This window comes from Miniopterus natalensis, chromosome 7, assembly GCF_054644295.1.
Source record: "Miniopterus natalensis isolate mMinNat1 chromosome 7, mMinNat1.hap1, whole genome shotgun sequence".
Taxonomy (NCBI): Eukaryota; Metazoa; Chordata; class Mammalia; order Chiroptera; family Miniopteridae; genus Miniopterus; species Miniopterus natalensis.
In genome coordinates this window covers 9,783,797-9,810,752 of record NC_142087.1, presented here as the reverse complement: position 1 = coordinate 9,810,752, position 26,956 = coordinate 9,783,797, and the positions used below count along the sequence as shown (strand labels likewise).

Sequence of the window (26,956 nt, the reverse complement as noted above, 5' to 3'; positions counted from 1 at the left end):
ATTGTGTATTTGTCAAAAAGATGTCTAGCTGTGGGATAATAGCAAATGAAAAACAGAAGGTCAGAAAATGGAATATACGTATTATATAGAATCTTTTAGAGGCTTTTAATATGTACCTGAAATATCAGAAAAGAGCTCTATAGTTTTATAAAATGTTTATTTTAGTGGGCTATTTTCTTTTGTTTAGTATGTATAAAAATCATTATTACTCTTCTTTTCTTCTTAAACTTTGGATCCTGCCCCTCATTCCACAGTGTTCTATTTTAGTTACTGGTGTCACCCAAACAGGTGGAAATTTGAGGAGTCATCTCTGCCTTGCCTGTTTTTTCCTGTTTTTCCCTTATATAATCAATATCCAAGTTTCCACCTCCCCAGTGATTCTTTTCTTTCCTCTGTACCTCTCCCAGTACATTCAAATACAGGGCCTTATTATTTCTTACCTAGATTATTGCTGTGGTTTCCTACCTGGTCTGATATTCTCTCCAGTTCTAAAATTTGTTACCCTCATCTCCATTTTTCTTGCTGCTGTCATTGTATTCATCCTCAGGTACAGATCTGACCCTGCCAGTGCCCTTCTGAAAACCCTTCAGTAATTTCTATTGACACAACATTCACTGTTTTCCTCTTCTTCCTCCCCCAAATATAAACCATCTCAAAGTACAGTGATTACCACTGTAACCAAGACTACTGAAAATGCACTTTTTTCTGATAATTGGAATCAGCCAGTATATAAAGGAAGCATGTTCTCAGAGAGACTCTTATTGCTGGAAAGGTGAAGGAAAGTAAAGGTTACAGAATCTGTGGGCATACAGGGACCCAGGGAATTACCTAGTGTACAATTCCCTCATTTACTGGTGAAGAAACAGCTCCAAGAGGGTATGTTAGTTGTTCACTTGAGAAGTATGTAGTATGACTAGGACTAGAATCCAAATTTTCTGAACCTCATCCTGTCCCTTTTTGTTATTCCCCCACAGAGATAGGGTTTTCTCAATAATTAAAGACTTGCCTTCTTACCTTTGCAAAGGTGAACAGGGCCTTAGAATCCCATGCAAATTCTATTGAGAATATATAAGTAGGATCTCATAAATCCATAAAAATGAAAGTGAGACATTTCCCTGAAGTTTAGGGATAAGTGAGTATCATCACAGGTTTCCATCCTGTTGTGGTAAGATACAGTGACTTTAGTATGCAGTAGATGGAGCCTTTAATAATTGCCCAACTCCAGAAGTGCTGGTCCCAGGTCTTTCCTGCAGGTACTTCTTCCTTCTCTATTCCAGACCTAGGGCTTGCTTGACCCTTTTTCCTGTTTTGTGCCTATTTTTATGATTCCTTCTACTCCCAAGCAACCTGCTAAGGAATCTGTAAAATCCCAGTATCCTCTCTGGCTTTCCTGGCCTTATCCAGACTTTTTAGGATTCCGCTACTCTCATTCCAAATAATTACATTTCATCAGAAGTCTACCAAAAATATAAAACAATTAGGATTTGCAGATTTATAAGGACATTTTAATAGTTTATTTAATAGTTCATAGAGAAAATGACAGAATTTTGAACAACTTGACTCCCACACTGGAGACTAAGAAAGGAAATAAGAAGAAGGATCTGGGTCACTCAGGAAATCCATCCTGAGTTCTTTACCTACCTTTTCTTGAACTTCTGGTGAGATGGAACAGTGCCTGCCTTTGGTGGACAGTGGTACACAAAGGCATGGGTGAATGTAACAGCACTGCAAGCAACCAGTCTGTCTTCCTGCACTTCGGTCATTCCCAACATCAGAAGTTAAAGGAGTATTGACCAGGACAGTGTTTCCCAAAAATGTATATATGTACCATTGGAGGTATGTGAGATAATGTTAGTGTTTTATTGGCAAATATTTTATGTATTTTTAAATGTGTCAAAAAATACATAATTAGCACACCAAAATTATGGTTTTTCATTTTAAAAGATTTACATTTTCCTTTTAAAATAAATTTAAGTAAAAAAAAAAAAAAGAAAGTGGTTCATATAAAATAAGACTACATGGATATGGTAGAAACCACAAAAGTGGTACACAAAGGATGAAAGTTTGGGAAGCACTGTGCTAGGGCTTTATTAGAAGCTCTGCAGTTGATAACAGTTGTATTTTAAATGGTTGTCTGAAATAAAAACTTTTACACCATTTTATTCTAGATGATTTTTTCCCCTCTGTCACTGTGCTGGTTCGGGGAATGTCTGGAAGACTTGCTTGGGCACAACAGCTTTGCCTTTTACCCAGAGGAGCAAAAGCCAATCAGAAGGTATCCATCAGAAGTTATAGGGAAGTGACTGGGAGTGAGTGTGTGGATGTGTGTGTGCGCACATGTGCGGGCTATGATTTAAAGGTTAAAAAGTTCCAACGAAAGGTCTCAGTCATGGGCTTCACATCAGAATCATCTTAGGGACCTAGGATTCTAGATTCACTAATTACTCTTTAAAGACATCCTCAAGGCAGGTGTATGTTCAAAAAGCTTTTCAGGTGATTCTGATACCCACTTAGGATTAAGAACTGTTCTGAACAGTTGCCCCATTTTGAGTGGGGAGCAATGTTAAATAAATATAGCAGAACTCAGGTGCAGGCCATATATGAAGAGTTTGGCTAGACCTTTGATCTCTCTGGCAACAATACTTGTTTCAAATGATTTATTCCTATATAATTGGTAACATGCTCTCTAATTTTCTTAACATGCTGTATAATTGAATGAAATCTTATTTTGGGGTAGCACAGTTTATTTTCTTTATAATATTTTAATTTTGTGAATAAAATTTGCTCATGAGAGAAAATTCAGATAATGAAGAAATTTTAAGTCACCTGTGCCCTCACTCTTTAGAAGTATATAGCCACTGTTAATATTTTAGTGGATTTTCTTCCAGTCTTTTTTTTCTTTCTATACACAATAATACTTAAATAGAATTTGAGTCACTTTTTATACTGCTCTTTTCACTTATCACATTGTAAATTTTTATGTTACTAAAAATTCTTTAAAACATGACTTAATACAATTTCACCAGTATTTAAGAGCAATTAGATTATGTGCCTAAAACCATTTAACATCTTGATGTCTTTCTGTTGTGTGAGATGTGTTTATCTCTCTGGGAGGAGCACATGCAGCATCCTGCGGATCACATTCTGTCAGTAGTGCTGTAAGCCACTAAGTATTAAAGACTGAGAAGGAAGGAGATTAGGAAAGGAACTGAAATTTGTTGATGGTTTAATATGTGCCATATACATTTTTGTTTAATTCTCACAACATCCTTCTTGGGTGTAAAAACCGAAGTCTCGTAGCTTATATATGTTAAAAGCAGGGATTTAAAGCCATGAAAACCTTGATTGGTGCCCATACTTTCAATTAAGCCATACTAAGAGTCTAATTGAGCTCCCTGTCTAGAGATGCCCAGTGGACCTAAACTTGTACTTTATTCTATGGAATAATTTGAGAGCTCTCGGGGAAGAAGAAAGTTTTAGCCTTAAGTTCTGAAATGAAATGCCTTACCATTGGCTTTCCACTGAATATAGGAGATATAGGCGTGGGGCAGTAGAGCTCCACAATCCATTTATCAGTCACAAAATCTATAATGATTTGATGAACAATTACAAATATATAATAGAGTGCACTGGTACACAGGCTGTTTACCAAAGGTAATTGCAGATTCTTTCTAAGTTCCTGTGTGTTACGTAATCCTAGAGAAATGTAGCATATAAGAGACCAGGGAAATACATGTCATTACAGATGACACCAAATGTAATAAACATAATGTTATTTTTTTTATTTTAACAGCTTTTTGTGCCTGAACCTCGTCCAGTTCCTAAAAATGATGTTGGATTTAAATATACTGTGAAACATCGACCATTTCCTGAAGAGGTGGATAAGATTCCTTTTGTGAAAGCAGATCTGAGCATTCCAGATTTGCATGAAATTGTCACTGAAGAAGTAAGATAAATTTTTGTCAGCTATTGTAAAGGGAATGACTAGAAACATTCTTAACCAACTTCCGTGGTTAAGACACTGCCTTTTTTTAATGTTACTTGAGGTGATTCATAAGATGGCTTGGATCTCTGTAATTCAGGAGGTTATATAGTAAGACAAGTATAGATTGTGGCTGATGGAAAGTGAAGGTGTGTGAGAACTGCAGGAAGGAGATTATGATTGGAGAAGGGAATTTCAGAATTGTAGCTCTTGAAAGTACAGCACACCTGAGATACAAAAGTGTGCTTATAGATGGCCAAAAGTTACAAGGGCTGAGGAAATTATAGAAATACAAGGTGAAGCAAAAGTAGGTTTACAGTTGTATGTGAAACACAGTTTATTCTTTTTTTTTAATATATCTTTATTGATTTCAGAGAGAGGAAAGGAGAGGGAGAGAGAGATAGAAACATCAATGATGAGAGAGTTATTGATCAGCTGCAGCCCGCAACCCGGGCATGTGCCCTGACCAGGAGTCGAACCCTGATCGCCTGGATCCTAGGTCGATGCTCAACCACTGAGCCATGCCCGGCTGGGCACACATTTATTCTTGTATTATTATTTATCAATTATTATTTTCCATATGAACAACTGTAAACCTACTTTTGTTTCACCCTTTATAAGCCAGGTTGTTAGAAGGATCATTGCTCACCAAAGAAGATGGAATTTTAAACAAGAATGATTGAAAGGGAAGCAGAGATGCAGGGGTGAGTTTCAGAGTAATTAGTGAAGTAATCCATATGGATAAAGACTTCAAAACACAAGGGGGTCACTGCAAGATGAAGATGGACAGTGGTCTGGAAGAGAGATGAGAGCAACAATTCTGCCCCCTTTTTTGAAGGGAAGCAGAGACAGAATAGTTTCAGTTACAGGGTGGAGATGAAGGAGCAATTCTTGAAGCTATAGGGAAGTTTCTTTGTATTTGTTTTAACCTTGAAACATGTTTGCTTGGTTGCTTACACTGTATTGAATTGCAACTCAGTGTTATCCCTGAGAATTATCATAATTTACTTTGTTGCTTGTAGCTTTATTTTCATTTTGAAATTAAGAATGATCCTATTTCTTTTATAATAGTTCAAAAAGATTAAATATTTGGCTTATTGCAGTTAGAAGAGAGACATGAAAAGTTAAGGAATGGCATGGCCCAGCAGATTGCTTATGAAATACACCTTGAACAACAAAGTGAGGAAGAATTGAAGAAGAGAAGTTTTCCTGATCCAGTTACAGATTGTAAACCCCCGCCTCCTGCCCAGGAATTCCAAACAGCTCGCCTTTTCCTTTCACACTTTGGATTTTTGTCCTTAGAAGCATTGAAGGTAATTTTCCTAAACTTTTATTTTTAAAATACGTGTGTGTTTTTTTATTTTCAGAGAGAGAGGAAAGGAAAGGAAAAGAGAGATAAAAACACTGAGAGAGAAACATTGATAGGCTGCCTTCTGCCTGGCCCCCACCGGGGATTAAGCCTGCCACCAGGCATATGCCCCGACCGGGAATCGAACTAGAGACCTCTTGGCGCATGGGCAACACTCAACCACTGAGCCACACCAGCCAGGCTTTCCTAAACTTTTACGAGTAAACATAAATTAGCATTTAACGGAGGATAGCTAAAACATTTTTATGAAAATAGAAGGAATTTTAAAAAAGAAACTGGTTGAGTCTTACCTTGCATGCAAGTAAATGAAATTCTGTGGTGTTATATACTATATGAGTCCAAGACAGTTTGTTCCATGAGTGCCTTCAGAGTTCTGTCTGAAGGGACTGCTTTGGTAATACGCCCAGCTCTGAATTTTCCAGGGTAATATAGGGTCCATATCACACATATAAATGACAGATAATTACGAAAAGAATTTTTAAAATCTTGCCCTAGTATAGTTTATTACTGAAAGGATGGGCTACAGTAGATGCTACATTTTAAAAAGGAACAAGTATTTGTGAGTCAAGCACTTCTTAATGTTGTGCATTTTTTAACATCAGACTGTCTAGGTTTATATCTTGACAGTACTACTTGCCAGCTATGTGATCTTGGGCAAGTTGCCTGACTTTTTTGAGTCTTAGTTCCTCATCTACAAAATGGGGGTGACAAAAGTATCCATCTCATTGTGGTCATGTTAAGGTGGCTTCACATAGTACTTAGCATAAAGTAAGCCAGCCTATAAGGTAAACATTACCGTTATTCTCAATTCTGGTGTCCTTAAAACAATTTTACAAGGGCAGTGACACTATCCTATTTTACCGATGTGGAAACAGAGTTTCAAAATGTGAAATAGTTTGCCTGTGGTGGATTTGGGGTTTGTTGTACCAAGACCACTTTGTTTTGGAAAGCACAACTGAACATTGTCAAGTAAGAAGTTGCTTATTGCACAACTTGTCCCCTGCCCTTACTCCCTAGCAGCTGCTTGGTTAAAGGCCATTTAACTTTTTTAGGAAAGCAGAGAGAACTTTGTATCTGATTTTGGATTTCAGCATGTAGATGGAAAATATTTTATGTTGTAGAAGTGAGGTGGTCATGGGGAGTATGAACATAAAAAGTGTTTTGTGTTTTTTTTAATCCTCAACCAGAGGATATTTTTTCCGTTGCTTTTCAGAGTGAAAGGGTGGGGGAGGGGGGAACACATCGATGTGAGAGAGACACATCAATTGATCGCCTCCTGCTTGAGCACCAACTGGGGCTGGGGATTGAGCCTGCAACCAAGGTACGTGCCCTTGGCTGGAATCGAACCTGGGACCCTTTAGTCTGTGGGCTGACGCCCTAACCACTGAGCCAAACCAGCTAGGGCTGTTGTCATTTTTTTATTTCACAATCTAGGGGAAACGAGGTAGTGCCCCTGACTAGTCAGGCATTGTGTGTTTTAAAAATTCTTTCAACACTGGTTGAAAATTGCTTACAGAAAGAAATCTTGGTTGCTTCTAAGTTTTGGCAATTATAAATAAAGCTGTTATAAACATATGTGTTTAAATTTTTGTTAGACATAAGTTTCTAATTCATTTGGATAAATAAGTACCAAGATGCACAATTATTATGTTATATGGTAAGACTACTTTTAGCTTTGCAAGAAACTGCTGAACTGTCTTCCAAAGTGGCTGTACCATTTTGCATTTCCACTAGCAATGAATGAGAAAAAAGTGTATTGAAAAAGTTTTCTAGAAAGCGTGATATATTATAGAGAAAATAGGATCCAAAATTAAATACATAGTATGATCTCAATTATCTTTAATGAAAAAAGGCAAATAAAGGAACTGGAAGGAAGTACACAAGAATGTTAAATTGTTTCTTTAGTTTATGATTATGGTTGTGCTTATTCCTGCCACTTTGTAAGTTTATAATTAATATTTATTGAACCATGAACAAATATTGCTTTTATAATTAAAGTAGTGAAAAGAGGAAATAATTCCTTCTTTCTTCCTTTGGTGGTAGGAACCTGCAAATAGTCGTCTACCTCCTCACCTTATTGCACTTGACTCCACAATACCTGGATTTTTTGATGATATTGGGTATCTTGATCTCTTGCCATGTCGTCCTTTCGACACAGTTTTTATTTTCTATATGAAATCAGGTCAGAAAACAAACCAGGAGGTAAGATTTCTGAATTTTGGTATTTTTTTTCCTTATAAATGTAAAAAATTTTATGTGTCTTGTGCTTATCCATAGTAGGAGATGAGTTATACTTGATGCTTAAAGACTTATGAACCAGTTCAGAAACCGAATTAATGAAAAGTATGATTGGAGTCATGAGCCTTGACTCTCAGTGGATTGATTTAGAGCGGAGCTATACAGCATGTCTTTCTTCCTCTTAAGGAATTCAGATTCATAAGGCAAAAGAAACTAAAATACAGAAGGTTAGCCACAAAGGGCTAAAGCTAGGCCTGGTTGCTTAAGAAGAGTAAAGCAGCACAACAGATATTTACTGAACATCTTCCCTGTGGCTCAACATGCCAGGGTATAGACGTGATTAACAGTCTTTCCTCTGAAGGAGCTCATCTTCCAGGTAATTTCACAAGCAAATGATGTCAGTTGAGTTATGCATAGTGTGCGGGGGGAAATAATACCTGAAACAGAGGATGAAAACAGGAGACTATGTAAAACACCGTTGTATACACGTAACAAAGTGACTAGAAGGATGAGGAAAACTGTAAGGTAGGTGAGGGTGGAAAACAGCAGATAGCAGGCGATTTGAAGCATCTGTTGGAAATGAATAGTGGAAACATGGAATAGGCAGGTAGATACCAAGTGTGACTAGGAAAGGGCCAAAGGAAGATTTGTAAAATATAGTATGCAAATACATAGGGCACTGTGACTATATGATCTTGGAATTTTACTGTAATCATTGTAAGACCATTAGCTAATCAAATTGAGAACACCTTAAAAAATTTACCAAAGTCACAAAATGTTTACACTGTTAGCACTATTTCAAATTATTGGTGACCTACTAGAAAAGGAGATTGATTTATGAAAAAGTTCTTCTCATTTCATGTGGTTGATTCTATAAGTATTAAGTGTCTGCTTATCAGTTAGGTACCAGGGTTATAGGCAGGAACAAGCTCTACAAGGTTTCTGACTACTGATTAGAGGGAAAGACAGATGATTAAATGTACAATCATAGGAAAGTGTGCTAATAGGAACATGTTATAGGCATCAAAACAGGAAAACCTAACCTGGTTTTAAGAAGCAGTCCTTGGAGAAAAAGGCGTTTAACCTGGTGTTTGAAGTATGCATTGACAATAGATAAAAAGTAGAATTAGGTTGTTACTAACAAAGTAATAGCACATGTGAAGACTCTGGAGATAAGAGAGAATTTTGTCTTTACAAAATTCATTGAGGGTTCAGCATGCTTGGCTCTTGGGAGAATGTAGGCTTGTGGTAGTCAGGGATGAGACTGATAGACTCAAGTTTCTTGGAAGAACCTCAGTAGAATTGGGTTAATTGCAGGGGTTGGGGATCTGTTTTGAAGGAAGTCTAATGCATGGTTCGTATGAGAATAATAGGGCCATTTTTCTCTTACTTGTAAAAGAAGACACAAACCCTTAAGGTTAACTCAAACCAATTTAGTTTGCTTAGGTGTCATGGGACTGAGGGTGATTATGAAACAATGAAGATTATCTGAGGCCTCTTTTATAATGGCTGAGACCTAGCCACAAAGTAGGTTTAGATTAATTTCCGGCTGCCAGCCAGTGGCCTTCAAGTTGAATTTGACTCAGTTACTGTATCTTGATTAGAGTTTCAGAAATTGTTTATTTAAAAGTTTCACTTATGAGTACAAATTTTAATTGGAAGAAAACTGGAACTGGCTGTCAGATCAGTTTCCTGGCACTTATAAGAATAAATGAAGGGATATGGGTAAACTAAATAGGTACACTTCTAAAGAGAAGTGTTTAAGAAATGGTGTGTTTGACAGATGATGGCCTGGTAGTGATACCCAGTGGGTTAAGAAATAACAGATGTAACATCCCATATTTTGATTTTATCAGGCCTCCTGATGATCTTGACAAAGATTAACATTGTATGAACTACATCAGTAATATGTGGATTGGCCACATCAGTCTCTTGGGGGGGAAACTTTTAAAAATAGTGATTCCAGGATCCTACCCCTGCTCATTCTGATGTAGGAGGTCTGGAGTCGGCTAAGAGAATCTTAGGTTTAAGAAATTACCCAGGTGATTTTGGTCCATTCCCCCCCCACACACACACACACTTAATTTGTAGAGGATGTCACATTTTTCTTCCTTTAGCAGAGAGCTTTCAACAGCATCACTATCGCTATTTTGGACAAGATAATTCTTTGTTAAGGAAGCTGCCCTGTAAATAGTACATTTAGCAGCGTCTTTGGCCTCTACTCACTAGATACCAGTAGTTCCCCACCAGTTGAGATAACAAAAATGTCTCCAGACACTGGAGGGCAAACTCAGTCCTGTGAGTACCACTGTTTTAGAATAAGGGGCTTTTCTTTTGGGGACTAGTCAAAAACTCAGGTATTAAATTTGATACTTAGTAAAGAGGAGAGAAGGAGAGAACCTTCTGGTCCTTCATTTTTTTTCTGGAATGACTGCATGCTCTTCTTTGTACTAAGAGAAGGATGTTTTTATGCTCATTTATTACACTTGATTTTTATGGAACTTTTAGTAGGTTTGTATTTTGATAGCATTTGTCAAGATTTGTAATTAAATAAGCACATACATAGGTAATGTTTCTCACTAACCAGCCAGTAAGCTCTGTGAAGGCAGGGACATAGTGTTTTTTTGTTTACTTTTAGTAAACATGTCTGGTTCAATAATTGTTTTGCTAAGGAAGAGGGAGCTAAGGGTTTTACTTGCTTTATCTCACTTAATCTTCAGTATCATCATTATTATTCCCACAGTATAGATGGAAAAAACTGAAACAGTGAGGTTAAGAAATTTGCCCAAGGCCCAGCAAGGATTTGAACTCAAATCTAACTTGAAAGCATGCATCTTTAATTATAGTAATATATTGCCAAGTTTATTCTGAGCTTAGACTTGATTTGTCAAATGCTTTCAAACTAACTGATTTTTATGAAGATTTATTTTGTTATGCTCTTGCTTCCTTTATTATAGCTGATGATTGGTATGTATTTCAGATTCTAAAGAATGTGGAGTCTTCCAGAAATGTTCAGCCACATTTCCTAGAATTTTTGCTCTCCCTTGGCTGGTCAGTAGATGTGGGCAGACATCCTGGTTGGACTGGGCATGTTTCCACCAGTTGGTCTATTAACAGTTGCGATGATGGCGAAGGACCAGAACCAGGTAAAACTCATAATGGTCATTTGTTTTTTCTTGTTTTGTTACTCTTGATTCCTCCCCACCTTTACGATGAGTTTGTAGTCTTGTTTTAAAAATGAACAAACAGAAGTATATAAAGGAAAAGTCTCCTTCCCCTAATCCTAGTACTCACAGGATGTCACTTAATAATAGTTTGTATATTTTTCCAGACATTTGTTGTGTATATGGGGGAAAATTATTATAAATAAGTGTTATATAGAGTTAATTAAAATAAAATTTATGTCTTAATTATCACAAACATCATAAGTTCTTTTTTTATATTGTGAATAAACAAATTTCATTTTCTGTAACAGTATTATAATAAATTTAGGTTACCTATAGCAAACTATAGTTTTCTAACAAGTGTATTTTGTCTAATAATTACAGTTTTCTATTAACAGGTATGTTTTATAGACTTTGTGGCTATCATTAAAGGTTACATTCTGGGGATATTATATAAAAACTTTTGCAGTTCAAGGGGGTGAAAAGGGGACATCTGTAATACTTTCAACAATAAAGATAAATTTTAAAAAACACGAAATAACCCAAAAACCTCTGTAGTAAACAGCTGACTATCTCTGAGAGATTCAGGTCCACCTCTGTAAATCCTCCCAAGGAACTGTAACGAGGATAACAAGTGCTAGAGCAAGTTTAAATTTCAACTTAAGACCTTTGCCCCACCTGGCTAATGCTCTTTGTTCTGAGGGCTCCTGCAGTCACTGGAAAGTTAGTATCTCTTTGCAGTGGGTAATGTTTGTGTCCAATGCTTTGAATTATCAGAATTCTTCTTCAACATGATTATACCTTCTCAAGTTTTCCCATTAAATACCACTGTGACTTGCACCTGAAATTTTTTTCTGATTTTAACCAAATTTGAATCAAATTATTTGGGGATATACTGTAATTTTAATTTCCACATATTGTATGTGCTTGAGTATACTTATAGACTAAATTCCCATAAGTAGAACTGATAAAGGATATGTACATTTTTCAGTTTGATAAATATATCAATTGGATGCTTATGGTTGCAAGTAACAGAAAACCGGACCCACACTGGCCTAGATTTTAATGGTCATCTATTGCCTCATGCAACTGAAAGCTGCAGAGATTACTGTACATTTTTTACTGTCACTCAATCAGCACTCTTGTTCTATTTCTCTTTGATTTTCTTTTAGCTCAGTCTCCAAGTGTTGGCTTTGTCCCAGCTGGTTTCTCTCAGAGTGCAAAAAGGCAGTTCCATACTTTGCATTCACATACCACACTAGCCTGAAGAGGAGAGATTAGCTGGGTTTAGGACCATCTTTACTCCCAAATCCTCATACTCAGTGATTGGACCACCCCAGTCTGTTGCTATGGCAGGAGAGATGGAATGACCCCAATAGAGAGCTATAGACAAGATAGTACTGGTGTGAAAAGACAATCCTACCCACAGTTCACACCTGCTACCCACAGAGTAAGGGAGGGTGGAGTGGATATTGGAGCAGTATCTATAGCATCTACTACAGTAGGTAAAAAGTACCTTCCCAGTGTCCAAACCAGAAGTCAGCAAACTACAGCCCATGTCTGTTTTTGTAAAGTTTTATTGGAACTTTAAATAACTTACTAAACACTTGTTTATGTATCGTCTGTGATATAACAGCAGACTTGAGTAGTCATGGCAGAGACCACATGGCCTGCTATTACTCTTTGGCCCTTTACAGAAATAGTTTTCTAACCTCTGGTCTAAATTTTCTGTTTGTCACAGCCTCACCAGCATTAGGTATCTTTCATTCTGTTAGGTGAGAACTTTTCTATTTTTAATTATGATTGAGTTTTAGCATCTTTTAGCATGTTTTTATTTTTTTCCTGAGAACTACTTATTTCATCTTCTCAACTTTTTGTCAGGTTGTTGGTCTTTTATGTATTACTACTGGTAGGACATTGTGTTCATTTTTTAAAAAAAATATTTATTTAATTTATTATTATTTTTAAATATATATTGACTTCAGAGGAAGGGAGAAGGAGATAGATAGATAGAAACATCAATGATGAGAGAGTAGTCATTGATCGGCTGCGTCCAGCATGCCCCCGATTGGGGATTGAGCCCACAACCTGGACATGTGCCCTGACCGGGAATCGAACCGTGATCTGGATCCTAGGTCAACACTCAACTGCTGAGCCACGCCTGGCCAGGCAAATTGGGAAAACTTTACTAATTCTCAGGAATGTTACTTTTGTTAATTCAATCTTGCTGGTTTAGAGCAGATACTATTACTAAAACTGCCTATACATTATTTTTATTTTTTTAAAAATATATCTTTATTGATTTCAGAGAGAGGAAAGGAGAGGGAGAGAGAAAGACAGAAACATCAATGATGAGAGAGTCATTGATCGAGCCCACGACCTGGGCATGTGCCCTGACCGGGAATTGAACCCCGATCGCCTGGATCCCAGGTCAATGTTCAACCGCTGAGCCACGCCCGGCCGGGCTGCCTGTACATTGTGGTATCACTGACCATTGGAGAAGGGGGAACAGAAGCAGAGCTGAGTAGCTGCAGAGAGAAACCAGGGACAGAAATGCCTAGAAAGCAAGAGTACACACACACACATTTGCCCCAACTCCCTTCAGAGGGACTCTGGTGGTCTTGTTTCTTTTGATCATTACCTCTTCCAAAAAGACTATTTCTTAATCTGTCACATACAGGTCAACCTAAGGCCCTGCTAATCAGAAGTGGTCGGATTTAGGGAAGTTTCAGAGACTATGAAATTAAGATTTTATGGTTTAAAGTTAATGTAAAGACATTTAACGAACATCTATAATTTATTCTTCTTACACACTAATTGGTTCTTGTTGGTTCTAATTGGTTCTTACACACTAATTGGTTCTTCTATTTATGATCACTTTCTTAACTAGCTAAAATTTCATGAAGCAGTATGATATTTGCTTTTTCCACTTTTTGGACCAGTAACATAGTATTTCTCATTCCTAGATGAGGTGATTTCCTCTGAAGATGTCGGGGCTAGTATTTTCAATGGACAGAAGAAGGTGCTGTATTATGCTGATGCCCTTACGGAAATAGCTTTTGTGGTTCCTTCTCCTGTGGAGTCCTTAAGTAAGATCATTTTTTGTGTGGTACTGTTTTAAGATCTATTTTGTATTCACTGGTTTGTGCAGTATTATTGCATTGGGGGAGATTCTGAAGTGACCTAAGGCATTCTGCTTCTAAGGCATGATAGCTTTTAGATTATGCAAAGGTAAAGGAATTTTCTTAAATTTCTTAAGAAAAGTAGTTAAAGACAAGCAGACTGCCCCTCTAATAATAATCTTTAAATAGTAAAGGAGACCCACAGTAACCTGTTTTGTCCTTTAATTATAATCAACACAAACAAGCCTTGTTTTTGAGTTTATTCATTTTACTAATTATGAGTGAGCCCCCACCTACCTCCCTATTTCCTGTGAGAGCCTTTATATGGAACCCCAGAGAGTCTTAGAATTGGAAGGCTCTTATGACAGTCTCTGGCTGATCTAACACCGAGCAGGAGAAACTTCAGCAGCCTGGAAAAGATGGTGATCAAGCCTGTTCTTCGTAAGGATCAGGAGTGATTATTACTTTCCAGTCAGAACTCAGTCTTGTTTTTCCTAGAACCTTTGCTTCTTGCAAATTAAGCCCATTTCTTTGTGCCTGACCAGGCAGTAGGTGGAAAACTTTACCCTCTTTATTGAGGCCATCTGTAGGGTGGGATGCCACACATTATATTTTTACTGTCTCATCTCCAGGCTAATGACTTTGTGTCCTTCCTTAGCCGCCTCCTAACCTTTTACTTGCACCCTTGATTTCCCACTCTAGGCCCCTCCCTCTCTCCTTCTGTGGGGCCAGTTGTGTCTCTGGCAGTAGTGGTCTTCCATGGTCTAGGTCAGTATCTTAGCAGCTGTTTGCTTTTGTGTCAAGGGTGTGATCTACTACCTACTTCCAGAAGCCAGATCCCACCTGTCCTCTTGGGCCGAGTCCCTGCCTGGTGTCTTTGGCCTAGATTGCACCAACCCAGTTCTCCCACAGCTAGATCCATCTCCTTGTAGTTCCCGCAGTTGAGTCTTCCCCTCCTGTCATGAAATATCTCCTGTGCCAACTGTGCCCCTGCTCCAAGTCAGCCTCCTCCTGTTTCTTGAGAGTTGTCTTTGTTTTTGTTTTTTAAATAGTTCTCTGTGTTTGTTTCCAACCAGATCACTTCTTAATCACAGAGACTAGGTCCTCTAGGTTTGGGATGCCCCAGTGCTACTTGGCACCATGCTACATGATTGACTATATAATCAGAATAATTCAGAGAGTAACTGATGGCTTTAATTATATTCTTCATCTGAAAAGTCAAATATTTTCAAGTCTTCAGTTATCAGTTGAGCAGTTTTTACATTTTTAAAGGGTTGTAATTAAAATACACAGGAGAATATTCGATAGAGGTCTGTATAGCCAAGCAAAGCCTAAAATATTTATTACTTGATTCTTTACAGAAAAAGTTTGCCAACCTATGCTGTAGAAGTAATTCTTTGCTTAAGTGACTTAGGTTAGGCTATTAGCATAATTTACACACTTTTGCTCCAAACAAGTAGAAGGTATTATAATAACTATTGTTTTTCTCTAATTCCATAGCTGACTCATTGGAAAGTAATGTCTCAGACCAGGATAGTGATTCAAATATGGATCTGATGCCAGGAATTCTGAAACAGCCATCCTTGACACTCGAGCTCTTCCCTAACCATACTGACAATCTTAATTCCTCACAGAGGGTAAGTCACTTTGTTGTTAGATCTCCAAAAAGTTATAGTGGGGGTAATTATAGAATCATGCCTGAAAAGCTTTTACCTTTAACCCAGAGAGTAATTATAGCTGTACTGATTCATTAGTGTCTCTGTTTTTTAAAAAATGTTTTAAAAATATGCCTTTAGTGATTTCAGAGAGAGGAAGGGGGAGAGAGAGAGACAGAAACATCAATGATGAGAGTCATTGATTGGCTGCTTCCTGCACGCTCCCCACTGGGGACTGAGCCTGCAACACGGGCATGTGCCCCTACTGGGAGTCAAACCTAGGTCTCCAGGATCATAGGTCGATGCTTAACTGCTAAGCCCTGCCAGCCGGGCAGTCGTCTTCATTTTTTAAAGCAAATTCTCACAGTTTTGTTTTTTTCAGCTTGCAAAAAATAGTTCATTCTAAGATGGCCTTTGTTGTTTTCCTTGATTTAGCCATTCTTGTACCATGCTTTCTCCCCTTCTCAAGCCTGGGTTTTTATTTGGCCCTAGATATATCCACTAAAGCTGCAGCAGTGGCTCTCCAGTTTACATCTTTAATCATGTAACATTCAACTTAAACAAGTCTGGCTATATACAAATGATAACAGTTTGGAGAGCAGCCCAGTGCATGAATGAATACACCGAGGGAGGCACACAGCAGCTACTATTAGAAGAAAGCATTTTGCTTTTATACTTTTTTCTTACCGTATCAGTGGATGTTATGTCTTTATATGTGCTTTCTCCTCATGTTACCTCTTAAGCCTTACTGGAAAGTGACTGATAGCAAGAGTACAGCATCAGTTCATAAGCATATAAAGATTGATTTAAAACAAATAATAAAAAGGAGAAGAGAAGTGTAAACTTGACTGAAGCCATTCTTCCATTGTAAGGATTTTAATTTGGTTCCTTCCACAGTGAAAATTATTTTTTAACTTAAGTATATGGGAGAGATTTTCAACTTAAAATTGATTTAGGCAAAAAAAAAGTAAAGTTGTATAGACCCTCTGTAGTAGACTGATTTTGAAAGTCAGAAGTCACTGTATTTAAAAAGGTTTCACAGAGTACTGCTGGGGGATGAACAAGTCTGTGTTGGATGGTAATGCAGGATTTTAGCCAGATCTAATAGCAGCAATTGGCTGCTCTTACATTCATTTTCTGAATGCCAGCATAGTTATTCCTTAAAATCCAAAGAATGACAACTCTTAAAGCACATCGTTTTTATTTGTGACATACTTTTCAGATAAGTAACAAACTGAAAAAAGAAAAATCACTATCTCATAGATACAGAAAAAGCAGTTTAGCAGGGTTATAAGAAAAAAGATCGCTATAAGGCAGACCTGCAGTGATTCTTGCCCTTGTAAAATGTCATCCCCTTGCATTTGGGTGGAACCTGTGAATATGATGAGACAGGCTGTGATTATGTTACATTTTATGGCAAAGGGATTTTGTGGATGTGATTAAAGTTACTTTGAATTAATCAAAAGGGGTATAATCCAGGTAGGCCTGACCTGCTCATAGGAGCCTTTCAAATCTAGGACTGGAAGTCAGACGTAGGAAGTCAGAGATTCAAAGCTGACTAGGAGCCATAATCCTAAGAAAATAGTGTCTCGGTGTGGCTGGATGTCTGTCACTAGTTTGGGGGAAATCTCTTGGTCAGTCATTTTCTATGAATGTCATAATAGAAAAAAGAATTTGGAGGAATTGCCATGGACATGTATATTTTTGTGTTTACAAGCATTGTTGTTTTTAATTATTTTATTTATTTATTTATCCTTACCTGAGGATATGTTTATTAATTTTTTTTTTTTAGAGAGAGGAAGAGGGGGAAAGAGAGAGAAATATTGGTGTGAGAGAGAAACATCAGTTGTGTCCTGTATGTGCCCTGACTAGGGATTGAACCCGCAACCTTTTGTTGTATGGGACAACTCTATAACCAACTGAGCAACTAAGCCAGGGCAAGCATTGTTATTTTTAAAATTCAACTTCAGTATGGGCTTTTCCCCTCAACATAGCTTTGTTTAGGGCTTTAGCATAAACTCAGGTCTGATGCATGCCCTGAAAGTGATGGGGCTTTGAGTGCCATTTGCTAAACAGGAGCCTCATAGTCCTGCTAGCCTTTTTTAAATTGTTTTTTTTAATTGCTAAAGTCATGTTTATTGGGGTAAAGGGGCATATCCTGACCACTACTGTGTGTCAGCTGGGAAGGGCGGTACAGGGAGTGGTTTGTAATACCCCCCCAGGGACTCATTCCTGGATATAGACGTTACTGGGAGCAGTAGGATCATCTGCTGGGCGTGTCTCCAACACCACAGGCCTGGGGGAGCCAAGCTGACTGAAGGCGAGGGTGGGTCTCTGAGCTCCTGGAGCAGCTGGTCAGAGCCGAGAGCCCACACCTGTGCTCCTTGCTTCCAGAAGGCCTGGAGCCACCCCCGACCGTAGCCGCAGCTTCCACAGCTTCAGTCATGGGGATCTCTGGAGTTCGAAGTCCCCTGACTGGGACCCCTCTGGAGTCACCAGCTTCAGAGACCCATCCATCAACACCATCACCTTGTCTTCCTCCACCTGGGTCACCTGAGCTGGTCCCTTGTGCTCTGTTTGAGGGGAGGAGTTTCAAGGGCCAATTCCTCGATACTCCATCTTCCTCCCTGGCACTGGCTCTGTTCCCAAGCAAACAGGCTAAATCCTGCGCATCCCAGCGGTCCCTCCGGGTCGCCTGTCTCACCAAGTACCTACCCGCCTTTCTCCCTGCTAGCCACTTAAAGGAACTTACAGCTGACTGTGTGGGCAGGGAAGCCAGCGCAAACTGCATCATAGTGAAGACCTAAGCAACATTTTTTTCCCTTTCTGCTGACAAGAAAAAGGAATTTTGGGGGCCTCAGTTGCAGTTGGTCTGAGAACTAGGAATAACTTGCAATCAAGAGATGAGATCTCCAGGCAAATCAGTGATGAGGAAAGCTTACTGCTTTCTGGCTGTAGAGGTGAATTCCAATCCTTTTATGTGCACATTAAGACATTGCCTGCAAATTTTATTTTCAGTAGTGACAATTACAAATGGTAATTTATTAATTGTGTCATAATATACCTTTTTTTTCCTTTGAGGATATTATGCCTTCATTTCCTTGTTCTAGGTTGAGACTTGGTAAAGAAAACTGATTTCCCATGACCTGATACTTACGTCACTAGGCAGCTTGATGACTGTATGGTTATAGTTTTATTAAGCCAGTTCTTTTTTTTTTTCCCCCTCCTCTTCTGCTTTTCTCTGCCTCATATAGCTCAGTCCCAGTTCCAGAATGAAGAAGCTGCCTCAGGGCCGCCCCGTTCCTCCCCTCGGACCTGAGACAAGAGTTTCTGTAGTCTGGGTGGAGCGCTATGATGATATAGGTACTATATTATAAGGACTTTGTCTATAAATAAAATTATAATAGAGTGACAGTAACTTTCTAAATGTCTAAAGGAAGCAGCAGCAGGGGTGTGGTTGGTGGCCAAGAGCTGGGACTGGAATTCAGCCGGCCTGGGTCTGCATCCCAGCTCCACCACTCAATTTCCTTAAGCCTTAGATTATTCATCTGTTAATGGAGACACTCGTGGCACTTAGTTCATAGTCATGAAGATTTGATGAGACTAGTGGATATAAAGTCTTTAGCTATGCTTGATATTGTATGAAAGTTGATGATTTGTTGCCAGTTGGTCCTACTCACCACCCTAGGACCTTGGGGAAGGGGGAAGCACTTCCTCACCCTCTTCCCAGGAACCCTACTGTCCAATTTTAGGATTAATTTGTCCTTAGGAATTCTGCTATGGATAAGTTCATGACTTTTATGTAAGCAATATAAGAACTTTAGAAATGCATCTTTAGCTTAGAATCTCATCTGGCTCAGAGTTTGTGGGAAAGTGGTAGTTGTTTTCCAACCCCTCTAAATCCTTTCCAAGCCCTCAAAGACTGCAGATCACGTTCTCTAAAAACTCTCTGCTGTAGATGAACTTAGCAAAAATATGTCTTGAGAATTTTTTTATTTGTGAGGAATAATTAGGATTATATGTTGTAGGAGAACATAATCCAAATATTTGTTGCCTGCTTGTGTATAGAGATTAGGAAATTAGATTTCCTATTATTTGTTTGGGAAATAAGAGGGAGATATTAATTATAATGCTGTTATTTTCTTCCAGAAAACTTTCCCCTCTCAGACCTGATGACAGAAATCAGTACTGGTGTGGAAACTACTGCAAATAGTAGCACTTCTCTGAGGTACACTCTGTTTGCTTAAAGTTTATCAGCATGTCTTTATGCATAGAGAAACCTATTTTTTTTAGAATATGTTGATTGCAGTTTAATCAAGAAAGACATATAAAACAAAAGGGATGAAGGCAATAATAACCAAACAATTAGGAGGGAAAAATCAAAGAAGTTTGTAGATAGATGCACAATGTGATCAAATTAGCAGGATTTTTAAATGGCATAATTAATTGCTGTTTTACATTTATCTGCAGCAAAAAGACAAATGGAGATGTGAAGGCAATTAAGTATTCATGAAACTGATAATAGGGTAGCAATATTAGATAAAATAATGGCGTTAAATTGGTCAAAACATTCTAAGTAGATAGCAGTTAAAATATCCTCATCACATGAGCTATTTAATGGAAAAAGCTTTCAAACTTTATAAAATTGTTAAGATTTCTATTTTAGCTGCCCGTGCACAGAAGGAGAAGGGAAATAATACTATCCCCAGGAAGGTCACAGTGTATCTGTGTAGGTTTTATAGTGTCAAGGCTTTTTGCTTACCTGTTTAGACAAATACTTTAAACTAATTCCAAGGGTACAGTTATCATCTTCACTTTACAAATGAGATAAAATAGGCTCATAGAAGTTATTCCTCATCATCACATATTCAGTAGGCGAAGGAGATGAGAATCTAAATCCAGATGCTAACCTCATCTCCCACATCTCACAGAGCTACCCTTGATATCAGGCTAAACTTGATATTTTAACTTTGAGTGAGTAATTTCCTTCTGTGTATGTGATCTGGTTTGTATTGCATGTAACATGAATTTAGTCTTAACATTATTACATTATGAAGTCAGTAAATTTCACATCATATTTTAAAATTTCTAGAAGAGGGCAAGTCATTATTAAAACATTGTGTTTTTTGCCCTGGCCAATGTGCCTCAGTGGTTGGAGCGTTGCCCTGTACACCAGAGGGTCTCGGGTTCAATTCCTGGTCAGGGGCATGTACCTGGGTTTGCAGGTTCTATCCCTGGCCCCAGCTTGGGGAGCTTGCAGGAGGCAACCATTCGATGTGTCTCTCTCACAGCGATGATTTTTTTTTTCTCTCCCTCTCTTCCACTCTCTCTGAAAAGTCAATGGCAAAAACATCCTCTGATGAGGATTAACAACAACAAAAAACCACAAAAAAGAAAACTTTGTATTTTTCATGCCAAAGTATTTTAAAGCAATTTAGAGATATCTTAATGTTCTAAGTACATCAATATGCATCTCTAAAAATTAAGAACACTTTTTAAGTAGATAAAGGTAACATTTTCATAATAATAAAGTTAGTAACAATTTCTTAATTTCATCTAGTAACCAGTTTATATTAACATTTCTCTATTTTCCCTAAAACATCCTTTATAGCTAGTTTGTTCAAACTAGAATCTCCTCCAGGACTTTGCATTTGGTATTAATTCCTTCAGTTTCTTTTAATTCAGGACAGTCCTGTTTCTATTTTTTCTCCATGACACTGACTTGTTGAAGCTATGAGAATAGTTTTCATGAGATGGACTTTTCTAGAACTAGTTTGAAAGAAAACATTTAAGTGTCTTATACTGTTTTTTGGGGTGTTTTTTTTGGTTGTTTTAATTTTTTTATGTCAAAAGTTCTAAAATGATTAGGCAGTTTGCATTTAATTAAGTTTAGAATTTGTCTTGAGGCCACAATTAGTACAGGATTGATTTTTATTTAATGTCTTAAAAGGTTGACTCACTGTTGCTTTGGCCAAAATCGCTTTACCTTTATAGTAAGAAAGCTCATTGTGTTGCAAAACAAACAAAAAGTCAACTCTGATGACTTGTAACATCACAATCACACAGGTACCTCTAGATGCATTGGCATATCCCTGACACGTGATGTGTAACTCAGTCTCCCAAAACTATAGTTGCTGACCTTAGCACCTGATACCTGTTCAGAGAGGCTTTGGTGGCTTTGGCTCTGCCAGGATGTCGCCATTTATCACCTCTGCTGAGGAGTCTCTCCCAGCCTCCTCCCCCAACCCCTGAAAAAAATTTTATCAGGGGTTCCCATAGTGAGTCCAGCTTTTGCTCTGAGATGCCAGCATAGACTGTTGTGGAGTTTCCTGCCTCGGATCAGCTCCACCTTTGTTCCTGCAAGAAGGAGGAACTAAATGAAAGGCCCATAGCTGGTTGCTAGATTCGTAGCTCCCCCAATAGATTTCTCTGGCCTTTTCTTTCACCCCGTGTCCCCAATGGTTTTCTAAGCACATTTTTTAATGCCTTTTTTGTCAGCTAAAAGGTCTGACCCCAGTGATGGGTATTTAGGGTCAGGTGTTGGTGGGGGGCTTCATCAGGGGCTCCCAGGAAGAGGCCTCAGCAGACTGACCCCTTGGCTCTTGTCAAACACTGCCTAGCAACAAGTCTGCTGGGTAGTCTTATATTATATATACATGAGGGACTTCAACACTTGACTGTCCGGGATAAAAGAGTTTTCTTTTCTTAAGATCTACCACTCTCGAAAAAGAAGTTCCCGTCATCTTCATTCACCCTTTAAACACTGGATTATTCCGGATAAAAATTCAAGGAGCCACTGGAAAGTTTAACATGGTCATCCCTCTTGTGGATGGGATGATTGTCAGCAGGCGAGCACTCGGTAAGGTCTTCTTCACATGTGGCTGAAGGGTTGTCATTTCTTTTTTTCATTAACATTTTTATGAGCCAGAAAGAAGTAGAAATAAGGAAATGGTGCTATTAATAGGGCCCACATGTATAAAAATGCTGTGGTCTTGTTCCAAAGCAGAAAGTGTGTTTCATTCTGTTTTGAACCTTGCTTAATCTGTTAAGTATGAGTAGAACTTAATTCACAAGCTTCCAGTATTAGAAGCTGTTTGTAACCCAGGGCAGGAACTGGGTTGTCAGATCAGATTTTGATTCTGTTTTTTCTTGTTGTTTTATGTTTCTTCTGAAGACAGTTTTATCTTCGTGGAGCTCTGTCTATCAGGAAGGGGAGAGCTTTGCAAATGGGATAATACAGTTGAGTTTGTAGAGAGTAGTTCATTTCAGTACTAAGAGTTCACCTAGCTGACTGGTTATTCACGTTGTTTTAAAATCCTCTGTTTTCAAGGTTTTCTGGTGAGGCAGACTGTAATTAATATTTGTAGAAGAAAGAGGCTGGAGAGTGACTCCTACAGTCCACCACATGTCCGCCGGAAACAGAAAATCACCGACATTGTCAACAAGTACCGGAACAAGCAGTTGGAGCCAGAGTTTTATACTTCACTTTTCCAGGAGGTTGGACTCAAGAACTGTAGTTCTTAGACTCTTGAACTGTCTAGGACTCTTCAACTCCAGTTTGGGGCTATGACATCAAAGCAAAACTATTTGATAGGTGATCACTGTAAAAATAAAAACAAATCACTCCCCAAGAGCCTACTGTTTAATCACCAGAATAGAAGAAACCCATTTAAACCCATTTGATAGAAGACTTCCAGCTTTCTAGTGAAATGGGCTCCCAGACACAATCATATTCCTGCTGGTAATGATGATATACATTTTAGCCATAAACTTTTAAAAGTGACAATTTTAGTTAAATCTGAGCCTTTTGAGGAGAAAGGCTTTTATGCATCTCAGTTAAACACATGCATTGGTAGTATCAAATTTGCAAATTAGAAGTTGAAGATAGTTTTATACCTCACTTTTTAGGAGGTTGTGTTCAAAATTAAAATCTGTCTCAGAATCTTCAGGACCTTTAAAGACTCAAGTTGATAGCATGGAGGAGAAGGAAAGAAATCTCAACTTTCTGCTAACTCGTAGGCCCATTTGTCATCCAACTGTCATCCAGCTATCCACCTGACGGAAAGGACATGTTTTTTGCTCAGACATGAAGTCTGGCATTAAAATCTTTTGTATTTTCTCTCCACATTTCAAAAGGTTATTCTCATCACTGCACAGACCTGTCTGGAGGCCTCAGTTTCTGGGCGGCCCAGGAACAGATCTAAAATGGAAGCATAGCCCTGTCCTTTAATGGGGTTACAGGTGGAGTGTGTAGAGTTACAAGTTGTAAGACAGCAGAGATGCCTCCACTCTCTCCAGTGTTATCTAGCTTGGTGACCTAACGACAGGTTAAACATTTGTAATTCCTTGGTAATTTCTTGGTTAAATAGTAAGAAATGTAAATTCACAACAGGGGTTGAAAATTATTTGGTTTCATCCATTGTCTCTTATTTCAGGACCAAGCAGGAGACTGCAGTAGTTTATGAAGGATTCTAATTTGGGGTTCAGGAAATAGCCTCTCAGCGCTACTAATTCAGATCTCTCCCAGAGAGCTACTGGATTTCATCACTGTTGACAAACATTAGTGGTCACCTCCTTGGGTGGCTGCTGTTAAAAGTGGCTATTGTCATATTTTCTGGACTTTGCCAGCTGAAGGCACAACAAATCCCAGCCCGGGTTCTAGAAATACTTCTGTTACCTCGCTGCTACTTTTCTGCCAGGGATAAATGTTTTGAGGTGGCTAGACTCAGAACATCGTTACAAGGATTCCTGTTACAGCACTAGAGTAGACACTGCTCGTTTCTCCTGTTCTTGTGTGCTTTCTTCATTATAAAGATTATTTTTTATGTTAAGAAATTAAGTAACATTTAAAGTCCAAAGAGGAGTGATCACAGTTGTATAAGGAGTGATTTCACACTTGAACTCTGATGTCAGTAGATTCTGTAGGTAGGGCTACAGTGGTCTGTTTGGTTTGATGTTTTGGTAGTTTAATTAGGGGGTGGGAGATAGTGTGTAGGATCTAATTCCCTGTGCAGATATTTCTGTTCCAGAAGTATGTATTTTGTCATCTATGAGCAAGAAATGTGGGCATAGTGGCTCTTGGTTTTGAGTTTGCCATACTTTTTTCTTCATGTTTGTTTTAAGCTCAGGTAAACGTAACCTCCACCTTTTATGACTCCAGTTTCCATTCAGGGTATATAATATTAAATAATTGATTTTCTTTGTAATCTGGGCAATAAATTGATGTTTCCATATGGTAGCATGGAGGAGGGGTATGTGTTATAAAGTTTAGGAAGTTCTACCCTAAAAATGTTTTAGTAGCTCAGCAGATACAAGGTGAGGTTTAACAACTTTCATGGAAATTACAGATTGACAGTTCAAGGGAAAAATGGGCCCTTGTTCTAGTGGTTGTGAACAGAGGCGGCTAAAAATTGATGTGCAGCTTATAACATTCCAGAGGTTAAAAATAGCTGATAGAGGTGTACTTCCTCAGTGTGATTTTTCAGATAAAACTTTTACCTTTGGCTTAGTTTTACTGTCCGTAAAATGTACTGTGGTGTGCATGTTGAGGGTAGGCTTCCTGATCCTTTAATTTCTGGCAACTCCTTGTAATTTGAATGGTTTTGATAAATAACAACTGTGTTGAATGGAATTTGTGATCTGAAAGACCTAGTGGTCTTCCAGGGAAGGAGGGATGGATTTAGGACTATGTAGCCCCCAAAGGCAGGAAGCCCCAGTATGTAAGGTGCCAACACTATGAGGTACGCAGACCTCATCAGGTGCTGGTTCCTTCTGCTCAAAATAACATTTACTTAAAGAAGGAGGTGTGGTAAGACCCCTTGAAGCTTTCACTGGTATTACATACAGGTTTCAGTTCATGGCCACGAAGTTCACCCAGCTGCCTTTGTTAAAAGTCACTTTGAGTAGAATAATGGCAGAGGAGCATATTTAGTCCCTAGTAACAATTTTTAGAAGTCCACTTGATAAGTTTGCTGGCATGTGTTTATAACCTTTGGAGGGAAGCCGGGACTGCTTGGGTCTGTGGCTTACACAGTTTAATTGCTGCATGTGATAAGAGCACCAGGAAGTGGATGAGCATGGCATTCAGTGACAAGGAAAGTATTACCCAAGGGACAGAGGCAGGTAGTCCCTCAGACTTCCAGCTTGCACTTGATGGGTGGAGGCTTTCCTCTTCCTTTCTTGATGGGAGCAGTGAGGACAGTGACAGGGCTTCCGCCTTTTTAACCCTTTCCTTGTTCAGCCAACTCTCCCTTTTGTCCAGTGCTTCCTCATAAGTCCCCCCCCCCCTCCCGCCCATTGGCCATTTGACAAGGAATAGTGGGTTGACAGTGCGCACAGACACGCACACACTCACACACATGCGTACACGCATACACACTGCCCCTCATTTCCAGGTCCTCTACTTCAGGGCAGCCCATTCTCCTCTGTACTCATAAAAACCTGCATCTTTGGCCAGTAATGTTGCGAGGTCTTCACAGATGGCTGCTTCTGCATACACAGAGGAACTCTTTGTCAGGTTCTGCAGACTGATACTTAGAGAGGCAGAGTCTTCAAGAGTATTTATTTCTACTGGCAGGTGGAACTTTCCCAAACTGGGAGTCAGCCTTGCTCAAAGGCATGGTTTGTAAAAAGTAGACGGTAAAAAGTATTTTAGAGGTAATTTGACACTCCTGCTGGCATAGTTCTCCATTCAGCATTTAAAAACCCATTCAGGTTATATCTTCCTAAAAAGATTGATTTATATGTTTACACGAAATGATAAGTTGCATTAGATGGTCTGTTTGAGGATTTCCATGACAGCCTCTTTTCCTGAGATGGAGAGATTGGAGGTAATCCACTCGCTCAATGTGGAAGCAAACTGTGGGTTCTCGGTAGCTAAAGAAGCCATGTACTTACTATATAGTGTTTTTCTCAGAGTATCAACTCATGTTCTTCAAATGCTTTTCTTTTTTTTTTAGTAGTGAGGGAAAAGGTATAATTTGGGATTCCACAGTGCCTTGCATATAGTAGGCGCCCAATAAATATTTGATGAAGCAAACCAAGTTTCCCAAGTCCTTGTCTCGCAGTGACCAAGAACATCTTTCTCCTCCGAAGGGCTTGGCATTTGTGGCTAAAAGATAAGCAGTATCATTATTTGCTTGAAATCACATATACTATTTGTATGAATTTCGGTATGTTGCCAAGACATGATCTTTTTCTTATTGTATTTTCTGTAAATATTTCTGGCACTGAACTGTAAAGTAAAGGTGAAATGTAAATATGAAGGCATCCCCGTGTCCCCTCGCCTCCTGTGTTTTCTCTTCGTTGGTTAGGGAAGAAGCCCAGAGGCTTGTTTGTATTTATGCCCATCCTTTGTCCAGAAGAAACCCATGGAATATTGAATGTAATACATTTAGTCAATTAAATTTTAAGGAGATTCTTATCTA

At 38.6% G+C, this 26,956-nt stretch overlaps 1 protein-coding gene across 3 annotated transcripts in view; it reads left to right on the top strand.

The window, feature by feature from the left end:
* Nucleotides 1-26,956, top strand: part of RALGAPB (Ral GTPase activating protein non-catalytic subunit beta) — an 80,347-nt gene extending 53,391 nt beyond the window's left edge. For 2 of the 3 annotated variants that reach the window (XM_087818734.1, XM_087818733.1), the window contains exons 20-30: nucleotides 2,169-2,275; nucleotides 3,794-3,946; nucleotides 5,086-5,295; nucleotides 7,395-7,553; nucleotides 10,570-10,735; nucleotides 13,720-13,842; nucleotides 15,376-15,512; nucleotides 18,785-18,893; nucleotides 19,680-19,758; nucleotides 22,241-22,389; nucleotides 22,861-26,956. In XM_087818734.1, coding sequence (XP_087674860.1) covers nucleotides 2,169-2,275; nucleotides 3,794-3,946; nucleotides 5,086-5,295; nucleotides 7,395-7,553; nucleotides 10,570-10,735; nucleotides 13,720-13,842; nucleotides 15,376-15,512; nucleotides 18,785-18,893; nucleotides 19,680-19,758; nucleotides 22,241-22,389; nucleotides 22,861-23,054 — 1,586 coding nt within the window. In that variant the 3' untranslated portion in view covers nucleotides 23,055-26,956. Of the gene's footprint in view, nucleotides 1-2,168; nucleotides 2,276-3,793; nucleotides 3,947-5,085; nucleotides 5,296-7,394; nucleotides 7,966-10,569; nucleotides 10,736-13,719; nucleotides 13,843-15,375; nucleotides 15,513-18,784; nucleotides 18,894-19,679; nucleotides 19,759-22,240; nucleotides 22,390-22,860 lie in introns of those variants that run through there. The other variant, XR_015714798.1, reaches the window with a different exon arrangement.